This window comes from Eumetopias jubatus, unplaced genomic scaffold (assembly GCF_037043125.1).
Source record: "Eumetopias jubatus isolate StellerSeaLion01/CBP00866 unplaced genomic scaffold, mEumJub1_p1.0 scaffold_10, whole genome shotgun sequence".
Lineage (NCBI taxonomy): Eukaryota > Metazoa > Chordata > Mammalia > Carnivora > Otariidae > Eumetopias > Eumetopias jubatus.
In genome coordinates this window covers 65133348-65144862 of record NW_028274816.1, presented here as the reverse complement: position 1 = coordinate 65144862, position 11515 = coordinate 65133348, and the positions used below count along the sequence as shown (strand labels likewise).

Sequence of the window (11515 nt, the reverse complement as noted above, 5' to 3'; positions counted from 1 at the left end):
ACTCAGTGAGGGGCACCTGGGTGGCTCAGTCGTCGGGCGTCTGCCTTCAGCTTCGGTCATGATCCCAGGATCCTGGGATCGAGCCCCGCATCGGGCTCCCTGCTCCGCGGGAAGCCTGCTTCTCCCTCTCCTACTCCCCCTGCTTGTGTTCCCTCTCCCGCTGTGTCTCTCTTTGTCAAATAAATAAATAAAATCTTTTTAAAAAATTTTTTAAAAAATGCACCAAGAAAACTGCCAAAAGGGGCGCCTGGGTGGCTCAGTCGTTAAGCGTCTGCCTTCGGCTCAGGTCATGATCCCGGGGTCCTGGGATCGAGCCCCGCATCGGGCTCCCTGCTCCGCGGGAAGCCTGCTTCTCCCTCTCCCACTCCCCCTGCTTGTGTTCCCTCTTGCTGTCTCTCTCTCTGTCAAATAAACCCTTTAAAAAAAGAAATAAACTCAATGAGTGCGTGTCAAGGAGCTATTTACGTCATGGAGGGAACTAGCAGGGTGACATAGGTAGTTCCAGGAAGATGAAGGAGAAGGAACAGAAAGGGTGAAAGAAATGAGGAATACTCAAATAAAAGCCCAAAGTCGAATGAGTGCCCTACAGGACAGCGGGTCCGGGTGTCTCAGTTCCTGCTCAGTGTCCTGGGGGTGATACAACTCTAACCCCAAGCATTTGCAGCCTGGATTCGGACCGAAAGGTAGTTCCGAGACTACTTGGTACACAATGCTAGGGAATGCAGAGAGAGCCCCCAACCATTTTTTTTTTTTTTTCGGTCCTATTGTCAAATTTTGGATACGTTTTCCTAACAAGTCTACCTCCAACTGTCTCTCTTCTTGCTGTCGCCCTTCTCTAGGTCTGTGAACACTCTCCCTCCACCCATCTTTGCTGTATCTCAAAACCCTGTCCCTCTCTCTGCCCCTGCTTGTCTGGATCTTGTCTCTGTGAGGCTCTTCTTCCTCTCCCTCTGGCTCTCCTTTCACACCCAACCCTTCCTGATCTCCTTCCCCTCGCTGACTTCTCTGACACTCCTGTCTACCCGGGCCTGACTCTCTGCGCCTCTGGCTTCTCATCACATTCTCTGGGTCTCTGAGAGTGGGAATGCCTCCCTGATGACTTTCTTTCCTGTCGGTGTCTCGGTCTCTGGATCTGTCCTCTTCCGCTCGCGGTCTCTCCTCGAGCCTCTCTGCCCCTGAGCGGGCTCACAGGCGCTGGGCCTCTCCCCACCGTCCTCACTGTCTCACTCGACGTCCCTGCCCCAGGCGGCTCCCCAAGCCCTACCCCACCCTCCCCATCGCCTCTCGGACGCCCACCAGGTCCCCAGCGTTGCGCTGGAGACCGGCGGGTCGGCCCCACAGGTCACCATGGAGACTCCCAGGCCCGCCTACCGCTCACGAGCACAAAGGAACGTCGCGCGGCGCTAGCGCCCACGGAGGGCCCAGCCGACTACACTTCCCAGAAAGCTCTGGGCCGAGCCTCTCTGCAATCTGCAGTCCGGGCGGGCGGTGGAGGAGGCGCCCCCCGTTTCTGCAAAAAGGTTGCCGTGGAGACGCGGGCCGACAGCGTCCTAGCGAGAGCGGTGATTGGTGCAGAACCCTGCTAATCCCTGGAAGGCCCGTCAAGAACTGAGGCAAACGTGGTGGGGGGCATGCGCGGTTGGGAAGGCGGTGCTGCGATCCGTGGCCCCCTGAGAAGCTTGCTCACGTCGACGGGGCATGGACGCCTGGATCTGAGGCGGGGAGCGCGGGAAGAGGCGGCCGGGCGTGTGATCTGATCGTTGCGAACAACGCTACCCCGGGGAACGGGAGGAGGGTGGAAAAGGAGGCGAGGGTGGGGGAAGGGCAAGGAGGCACTCGGGCTGATGCGTGGAGCATTCTGGGAGACATAGTCCGGCCGGGGAGGGGGAAGTCGGCGAGTGCGCATGCTTAGGAGCGCGGAGCGGCCGGCAGAGCGTGGAGGTGAGGGCGGGGGCCTCTCAACGAGGAAGGCTTGGGCGGGGACCGGGGCGGCGGCCGCGGACTCTTGGATTCCCGCTCCCCGGCGGGACCCGCACGCGGAGCAGGGACCTAGCACCCCTTGTCGGCGAGCCGGGCGCTGTCGCGCGATGCTCTTCAATCTCTGTGCATTGCCACAGCGGCAAGGTCTAGGAGCCCCGCCCCCCGGTTGCCATGGCGGCACTAAACCCGCCGGGGGAGGGGGGGAGGGAGGGTCTCTTGAAAGTGGAAGATGCTCTTCAAGATTTCTGGTAAATGTAGTTCAGGAAGCTTCGCAGTGGCTGGCTGGCTTAAAAATGGTCCAACTTTCTCCCGGGGTTGCAGGTTGGCCTGGAACCTTGAGGAACGGAAGTTTGACCCACGGGATCCGGCGGCCCTGGAAATCGAATCTACTCACTTAATAAACTCAGATTTCTTCACAAAGCCCGCACATTATTCCCAGCTGCAAAGGGAGCAGCAATGGCGGGGGAAGGGGGGCATCCCCACTTACGGGGGACGGTAAAGATGGGGAAACTGAGGTTCCCAGAAACTCGCCAGGGTTACGTAGCAAATAGGCAAGATCAGAATCTCCGACCTTGCCTGCAGGCACCTGGTCCAGTTGTCTTGGGGCCTTCGTGGGCCTCCTGGAAGCTCCCATCACCTCCTAATCCTGCCTAAATCAGGAAGGTGAAGAGATGGTGGGGCATTACATGGTGTGATAAGTTGGGCCGGTTCAGAGGATGGGGCTGAATGGGGGGGGGAGAGGGGGGGTGCTGCCTGGAGGCGTGGCCACAGAGTTGACCTTGCCCATCTGTGGGGGTGGGGAGCAGGTGGAGGGAGGCTGCCCTATGGAACGAAGCTGAGAGACTAGATGGGAGAGTGAGTGGTGCAATGATGGGCTGGTGTTCGGGAGTGGGGGGGGGGATGGACCTGTAGTGGTGCTTATGCCTACGTGGTAAATATTGCAAATGTCATTTACCTGGCAGTGGGTGAGCTGCCGGACAGGGATGGGGTGGTGCATGTAGAAGGGCAGGATTTAAGGGAGGAGTGCCTTCTATGCCTAAGAAGCACCCTGTTTGGAACAGGGGAATGCCAGAGACTGTGTAGGTCCCAGCTAGAGACCAGAGACACAGGTGCCTGGGATGTGACCACCACTCTGTGCCTCAGTTTTCTTATCTGCCTTCTACTCAGTGCAGGTCTGAAGATGGAACAACGAAGCGTACAGTAGACGCTCAAATAAGCATTTGCTGCCACTGTTTGTCCTCGCAGTAGCCTCACCCTATTCCTCTCCTAGGGGAAGACATTATCCTCGGAGCCCCCGCCCAGTCTTTCCAATGAGGCCCGCAGCACTAGGCTCCCCAGGTCACACGTCCCTGGACGATGAGGGACCTGTCATGGTGAAGCTGGAGGACTCTGAGGAGGAGGGTGAGGCCGCCCCGTGGGATCCCGGCCCAGAGGCTGCACGCCAGCGTTTTCGGCACTTCCACTATGCGGAAGAAGAGGGTCCCCGTGAGGCCCTGGCCCGGCTCCGGGAGCTGTGCCGCCAGTGGCTGCGGCCCGAGGCGCACTCCAAGGAGCAGATGCTGGAGCTGCTGGTGCTGGAGCAGTTCCTGTGCGCGCTGCCCCCTGAGATCCAGGCCCGTGTGGAGGGACAGCGGCCAGGCAGCCCTGAGGAGGCCGCTGCCCTGGTCGAGGGGCTGCGCCAGGAGCCAGGAGGCCCCCGCAGATGGGTGAGTCAGTGGCCCTGAGCGAGGATCCAGGCTGGAACAGTATCCAGCTCTGCCTCACCCTGGGGAGTGCCATGCTCAACCAGACACCTGTTCCTTGTGGTTTGGAAGTGGTCACTTGAAGCAGACCTTGTGTGAGAGTAGCCAAGCTTCCAGGGCCAGCCTCACTGGCCCATCCCTGCATCACCTGGAGTCATGGACGCGGGAAGGGCTGCAGGGTGGAGAGAGAGGGAGACCACTGGGCATTCGTGGTTGTAAGCAGCAAGAGAGCAACTGCAGGTGGTTCCTTCACTCCTGACTCAGTGCTGGGGGGATGTGGGTCCTTGGAGAACCTCGTGGGTCAGGACCTCGGGTCCTGTGATGGGGAAGATGCCCATGAACCCCCTGCTTGTGCCCAGCCAAACTCTCTGCATGGGTCCCTGATGGTGGGGGGCGCCTCCCCAGGTCACAGTCCAAGTGCAGGGTCAGGAGGTGCTATCAGAGAAGATGGAGCCCTCCAACTTCCAGCCCCTCCTTCAAACCAAGCCTCAGACTCCAGAATGTGGGCCTAGGACACCATCTGAAGCCACACAAGAGTCACCACTGGGCCTTTGGGTGAAAGAGGAGCCCACGGTTACAGAGGACCCAGGTGAGGGCAGCCAACGCATGCATGGCCCAAAGCCTGATTGGGTAGACCAGAGGAGTCTGGCGTCAACAGCCTGAAGGTCACCTGCTGGATGGAAATATTCATGTGCACTGGTGCCCCCCACCCCCGCACTCCATCTTGCCTAGCCGGTGGCCATCACTGCCCCTCACATGCCAAGTCTGACTGTCACAGCTGTTTCTGTGCTCTCCCCCCGCATGGCGTAGGCTGTTGGGGTCTCGAGGTGGGGGGCATGTGAGGAGATCCACTGAGAGACAATAGCTGGTCTCTGGGGAGCAGGCAGCAGGCTTGAATATGGGTGGGTGTGGCTGAAGGAGGACCCCAGGGTGCTGGGAGGCATGCCCCTCCCTGTTTTACTCCTTCCAGGCAGGTGCCAGCACTGGCCACCCACACTCTGCATCATTCCTATGTGGACCCTGGTGCAGTGCTCCTCTCCACCCTCACTGGCCTTCCTGCCCAGGGCTCATGCAGGGGTGCAGGGCACAGACCTGAGCCTGTCTCATCCTGCTATAGCTCCTCCTATGGCCTTCCAGGGGGTTCTGCCTTACTCCAGCCCCAAGGGTGGATTCCAGCATCTGGCATATCACTGAGGAGGGTAATGGGGTGGGGACACCCTTGGGCCACCTGACCCCAACCTTCCTCTACAGAGCTTCTGGATTCTGGGCCTGTAGCCAACCCCCAAGAAGCCACTTCCACTCTCCTGCCTGAAGAGGCCCAGGTGAGCCCCGTACAGGCCATCCTCCCTGTCTGGGGAGCCTCAGTGGGTGGGGGTCAGGTAGGTCCCTCTCTGAGCCTAGCTGGGCATAGACGAGCAGCGACCACTGTGGTTTCAGGGCTGTGAGACAGTGCTGGACCAGGCCTCTCCCCACAGCGAGACTGGGCTTGAGGGGCCTTCATGGAGGGAGCATCCTGGGGCCCTGTGGCAGGAGGAAGCTGGGGGCATCTTCCCTCCAGGTGAGTGAGACCAGGCATGGTGGGGCTGGGCCCTCTGCATGGGCAGCATCACATTCACCTCTCCCACCCCTAGCCCTGCCCTCTCACTCCAGCATCTCCAAGCTCCTCCATTCTGTGGACTGTTTCTTGCAGCATGTAACCTTCTGTGCTCTCCCCTGGCATGGAGTAGGCTGCTGGGGTTTCCCTCAAGCCCTCTGCTGACTTCAGGCTCCCTCCAGGTGCTGCTCCCCACCACAGTAAAACCTGAGAGCAGAGCCTGTATTCCCCCCCCAGACCCCCATCCTCTCCCAGCCCTAGCATCCTGGAAGGTGCATAGATTCTGGATTTGCCCTACTGACTGGGTAGCAGGGGAGGGAGGGTCTGGATCTGGCAAGGACCCCAAGTTAGCAGACAGTGGGTGGGCAGGAGGGACCTGGATCAGACAGGACAGAAGAGGAAGCCAGTGGTCCCCTGCTGTCCACCTCAGCTATACTGCTCTCAGTCTGCCATCATCCAGTGTCTCTGCCCCTTCTTCCTTGTTCCCTGGACCCTTTCTCTTTCTTGGTTTACTCCCTTGCTCTGGTGGACCTTCCTGGGAACTCTGGTATGGGAGATAAAAAGTTCTGAGAGGCTACATCTCTAAAACACACTCACCTAACATTCTCTATGAGGCTACTTGGGCTACATGAAGAATTCTTGTTACTAATTAAGTTTCAGAGTTTTTTCATCATCATTGTTGGTAAGTCCCTTCAGTTTGAAATTCATACCTCTCAATTTTGGGAAACTGGCTTGAATTGTTTCTCTGAATTTCCTTTCCTTGCCTTGTTTCGTTCCCTTGTTTCTGGAATGTGTATCACTTGGCTGTTGGCTATATTGCTTCCTCAGTATGGTCTCTTACCCTCAACCCAGCCTTTTGCCAGGATGGGGAGAAGGGATCCAGGAATCAGAGATACAGCAGTGCCCACTATTTGCTCAGAGTTCTGTGCCCAGGGTTGGTCTATGCAGTAGTTCTGAACTACTGCATAGTGTGCTTGGTGGCCCTGCCCCTTCACCTCCATGGCCAGAGCTACCTGGTACCTCTAACTCCCAAACTTTTCGAGTCTTCTTTGAGGTCAAACAGAGTGATTCGTTTTTTTTTTTTTTTTCCATTTTCCTCACTGCTGGCTTAGTATTCACTTTCTACAATCTGCTACACAGTTACTCTTTGCCCCTCAGCTTTCCAGAGTAGAAAATGTTAGGGGTTTGTTTGTTTCCTTTCCTCTTCTTTAACCTTTGTGGATTTTATGCCCCAAGAAACAAAAACTTTGTTGTTGTTTTTACTGTTGTTTCAGAATGGAACTTAAATAGATACCATTATTGGCCAGAAGTCCCTATTCGCTATGTTTTTTGTCAATAAGGATTCTAAGTCTTTCTTTTTTCATAATGTCCTTGTTTCATGGATGCCCATCCGTCCTTTGAGGATTTGGACATACTTCACTGTCCTTTCCAAACTGGTTAGCTAGTTTGGTTTCTTCAGGTGTGAATTCTCCCAACTGGTTGCACTGTTGACAGTCTGCCCTTCATAGCTGGAGCTTCCTGTTTATCCCCACGTGGGACAAGCATCCTGGTGGGTGAGAGGCTGCCACAGGATCCATCATAACCCTGAAGTGGAAGGATCATCTGGGCCCCAGGATGTTCAGTGAAGGTACTTCTGGAACCCAGCCAAAAGCAAGCAGCTTATTCCTGGCCAGGTCTGTGGGTGGACTGCACTAACCTAGCCCGTGTCCTCAACCCTGAGCTTCATGACAGAGCCTGGCTTTAATCCCCAGGTCTAAAGCCCCAGGGGCTTTAGAGCTCACTGCACAGGCTCTGGATTCCTGAACCTCACCAGCTGTCCTTTCTTCCTTTGGAGTTGCCCAAAATATTTTTAAGTTTTTTCTCAGGTTCTGTTGTCATTTCTGCATGTTGGAGTTGAGGGAGTTGGCTCTGGCACATCCCCCATCCGCTGTTTTAGTCTTCAGCTGGCTGGCCAGGCTCGGCCTTGTGCTTTGTGACCGACCACTGCCTCCAACTTGGACCTGCTTCTCTCTCAGTTCACAACCCCACAGTCTTTCAGCTTTCTCCATCCACCCTGGCGGCACCACCTCAGACTTCTTGGCGGGTTCCTTCTTTGCAACCCTGTTCTCTCTGTTGACAACCGCAGCCCCCAGCTTCAAACACTCATTCCCTTCAGTTACCTTGGTCTCTCCATTAAGGATGCCTGGCTGCTCTCCTCATCCCTCAACCAACCATCTCTGCAGCCACTGTCTTCATCATAGTATTTGGAATAGCTAATGTATTCACATGTTAGAAAATTCAAAAGGCACGAGGAAGTGTACAGTAGAATGCCCTTCTCCTGCCTGTGTTACACAGTCTTGTCCCCCAACAGCCAACATTACCATCTTCTTGTGTGTCCTTCCAAAAAGATTTTGTGCATAAAAAAAGAGCAAACACAAATTCAAATACATACCTTTTTCCCCTTTAAAACACAGGTGAAGGCCTAATCCCCATGTTTCACACCTGACATTTTTTGTGCATCTTCCCACTTCACGCAGCAACAAATACTCTTGTCTCTGGACAGCTGCATGGAGCCCCACTGGGGCTCACTGTGGAGACACTTGCCCATTCAGGCAGGCTCCTGCTGACATTCCTTTGGGTGGAGTTTCAGTGACGGACTGAGAAATCTCGTATATATAGGTCACTTTGGACAGCGGGGAACATAACTGTTGAAGTGCATAAAAGTGAAACTGCTAATCAAAGTGTGAGAAATTTGCCATTTTAACGTATTTTGCCCCACTGACTTCCCATTAAATGCTCACCAGCAAGGCATGCAAACACTTGAGTCCCTCTGGGGAGAGTATGAAAATGGTAGTCGAGTACAGCTCCAATTTGCAGTTTCTTATTAGGATCGAACTCAGCATATCTTATGGGATACAGCATTAGTTACATCCTTTGCCTGTGTTTGTCAGGTCACGGGTCTTGTTGATTAATTGGAGCTCTTTACTTAGAAGCTTAATTAGCCCTTTGCTTCTGGAAAATGTGTTTGTCATTCATTCTTTGGCTCCAAGGTTGTCTTTGCTGTGCACAAATGATCTCCTTTGATGCAGTATAATTTATGACTTTTCTTTGACAACTTACAGACTTTCTGTCCCACTGAAGCCCTTGCTAGCCTCTTAGTCTTCCTGATTTAACTTCCTTCAACCTTTCTCTTTCTCTAGCCCCTGCTTCTCAGCCGCATTTGGTCACACCTCCCTTTTCACACAGCATCTAATGCTGGAGTGCCACAGCGTGGCTCGGACCTGCTCCTTCTTTCCATAGAGACCCACTCTTATTTGACCACACACAGGGCCAGGGCTCTGTGTGCCATGCATATGCCACAGCACCCATGTTCACATTTCCCTGCACACTGAGCCCCAGTTCCTGCACCCCACAGCCTGCATGCAGTCTCTCTCCCTCAAGACGCCCCATGGACATCTCAAGCAAGGCACATCAGACCAAAGTCCTGCCGCCTACCCCCCTCCCATCCCCGTTTCTTTCCTGTTGGCTCCACTTCCAACCCCCCTCAGACCCACCCACTTCTGTGTGTTTGTGGAAACCATCATCACTAGTGCAGGGCCACCTGCCCCATATCTGCCCTACAGCCCTTCCAGGAAGGCGATTCTTGCAAACTGAAGCCAGGCCTGGAAAGCGTGTCCCCATCTCCTGAATCTCCCTCGTGCTAGGTTCTGTCCCACCGTTGCCTCTGTAGGGAGGCCTGCACAGAAAGAATCCTTGCCCCTGCCCCCTCCGAAAGCCTCACTGGCTAGTTTCAGGTCCCTCTAGTTCACCCTGTTTACCGTGGGCTGGAGTGGGTCCAGACACAGTTCTCTTGGTATGAATGAGGGATCCCCTTGTGCAATGCAGGGTTTGCGCTCCACGTGGACAGCGTCTCTGCTGGCCCAGGCACTGTGAGCCCCCACCTCCACATCCCCTGGGACCTCGGCATGGCCGGCCTCACCGACCGACTCCAGTCGCCCTCCCGTGAAAGTGGCTTCTCACATGCACTCGTGCTCCCCAGTGGCCCTGGAGGTGAGCAGAACCCCACGAACGAGGGTCCCCGCCAGCTCCTGGGCCCCATACTGGCCACTGCCCGCTGGCGCACGCCCAGGACCCAAGGCCGGGGCCGGGGCCGCCCCAGCACAGGCCCCGCGGTGGGGCGGGGTGGCCGCTGCGACGTGTGTGGGAAGGTGTTCAGCCAACGCAGCAACCTACTGAGGCACCAGAAAATACACACGGGAGAGCGGCCATTCATGTGCAGCGAGTGCGGCCGAAGCTTCAGCCGAAGCTCGCACCTTCTGCGCCATCAACTCACGCACACTGAGGAGCGGCCGTTTGTGTGCGGCGACTGTGGTCAGGGCTTCGTGCGCAGCGCGCGCCTGGAAGAGCACCGGCGAGTGCACACAGGCGAGCAGCCCTTCCACTGCGCAGAGTGCGGCCAGAGCTTCCGGCAGCGCTCCAACCTGCTGCAGCACCAGCGCATCCACGGCGACCCCCCGGGCCCTGGCGCCGGGCCCAGCGCGCCCCTCACGCCTCCCGGCGCACCGGAGCCCCCAGGCCCCTTCCCCTGCAGCGAGTGCCGCGAGAGCTTCCCGCGGCGAGCCGTGCTCCTGGAACACCAGGCAGTGCACACGGGTGACAAATCCTTTGGCTGCGTGGAGTGTGGCGAGCGTTTCGGCCGCCGCTCCGTGCTGCTGCAGCACCGGCGAGTACACAGCGGTGAGCGGCCCTTCGCCTGTGCCGAGTGCGGCCAGAGCTTCCGGCAGCGCTCCAACCTCACACAGCACCGGCGCATCCACACAGGCGAGCGGCCCTTCGCCTGTGCCGAGTGCGGCAAGGCCTTCCGCCAGAGGCCCACGCTCACGCAGCACCTGCGCGTGCACACAGGCGAGAAGCCCTTCGCCTGCCCGGAGTGTGGCCAGCGCTTCAGCCAGCGCCTGAAGCTCACGCGCCACCAGCGGACGCACACCGGGGAGAAACCCTACCACTGCAGCGAGTGCGGCCTGGGCTTCACGCAAGTCTCGCGGCTCACCGAGCACCAGCGTATCCACACGGGTGAGCGGCCCTTTGCCTGCCCTGACTGCGGCCAGAGCTTCCGGCAGCACGCCAACCTCACACAGCACCGGCGCATCCACACAGGCGAGCGGCCCTACGCGTGCCCGGAGTGCGGCAAGGCCTTCCGCCAGAGGCCCACGCTCACGCAGCACCTGCGCACCCACCGGCGTGAGAAGCCCTTTGCCTGCCAGGATTGTGGCCGCCGCTTCCACCAGAGCACTAAGCTCATCCAGCACCAGCGCATCCACAGTGCGGAGTAACCAGCACTCACCGTACCCCCTTCTCTGCGCCTCGGCTTTTGGCCTTTTGTCGGGGGAGGGGAGCGTGTTCGTTCAGAACACTTACCTCACAGGGTGGTTGTGAGGCCTCTGATCAAGTTTGGGTACAGGCGGGCCCACCCAGGACGTGGCTCCCAGTAGGTGCTCAATAAACAGTAGACAGAGCATGGGTCTGGAAATCTACCCACTCCGTGCCTCCCCACCTGCGCGGGTCCCTCTGCCCACCTGCCCACCACTTCGGAAACTATGCAGTCTCTGTGAGAGCCACGGACTCCTAGCAGCACCCCCCGAGGTCTGTGGGTGCCACCTGTTTGCCCATGATGCCTTCCACCCGCGTAGCTATGGGCTAAGCCAACTGCCAGGTGAGAACTGGCCCAGGTTTCCCGGGCCAGCCACGATCGTCCAGCCCAGTAGAAGCAGCAGACTGGTGCCCAGCAGGCCAGAGCTGGGGATGTGTCTGTTAAAACTTTACACCTAGGAAGCCATTTCTTAGGCATAAAAGCTAGGTTTTATCTGGAAACCTAGATTCACGCATGTTCACTACCAGTGGGTGCTGAGGTTAGGTTCCCCTTAGGATAGTACCCCAACCAGTCCAGAAATCAAAGTCCACTGGAGGCCCCAGGCCAGTTCCCTAGCCCTCTAGTGATCACTCCCATTCCGTGGGCCACAGCTGCCGCCAACCCTGCCAGGTGTGCAGCCCCCAAGGGCTCCCCCACGCTGGGGGGTGGTCTCTGAGGAATGTGTTCAGTGGCAAATCCCAGGAAACACAGCTGTTGGCAGCTTCCAAATCAAAGCACACGAGCTGCCAGTGCAGGTTCGGTGTCTACACCGGGCTGGCATCTCTGGAACCCTCTAGACTTTTCCCATGC

At 57.3% G+C, this 11515-nt stretch overlaps 1 protein-coding gene across 5 annotated transcripts; it reads left to right on the top strand.

Annotated features, from left to right (window-relative positions):
- Positions 1-1421: 1421 nt before the first annotated feature.
- Positions 1422-10813, top strand: MZF1 (myeloid zinc finger 1). 5 transcript variants are annotated; one of them, XM_028093305.2, is made up of 7 exons: positions 1422-1941; positions 2302-2643; positions 3153-3686; positions 4128-4311; positions 4974-5044; positions 5160-5280; positions 9181-10813. In XM_028093305.2, exons 3-7 carry the CDS (start codon positions 3291-3293, stop codon positions 10626-10628), a joined length of 2220 nt encoding a protein of 739 aa, XP_027949106.2. In that variant the 5' UTR covers positions 1422-1941; positions 2302-2643; positions 3153-3290; the 3' UTR covers positions 10629-10813. The 5 variants fall into 5 exon arrangements, with proteins under 5 accessions (XP_027949106.2, XP_027949109.2, XP_027949107.2 ...); XM_028093308.2 differs by lacking the exon at positions 2302-2643 and having other exon boundaries at positions 3251-3686; XM_028093306.2 differs by lacking the exon at positions 2302-2643.
- The last annotated feature ends 702 nt before the right edge of the window (positions 10814-11515 follow it).

Bases quoted from the DNA above. Each gene is read 5' to 3' on its own strand.
- MZF1 (XM_028093308.2), top strand. From the start codon at position 3,291: ATGAGGCCCGCAGCACTAGGCTCCCCAGGTCACACGTCCCTGGACGAT. The intron at 3,687-4,127 runs GTGAGTCAGTGG...GCGCCTCCCCAG, and splicing joins CAGGAGGCCCCCGCAGATGG to GTCACAGTCCAAGTGCAGGG. The intron at 4,312-4,973 runs GTGAGGGCAGCC...CTTCCTCTACAG, and splicing joins CACGGTTACAGAGGACCCAG to AGCTTCTGGATTCTGGGCCT.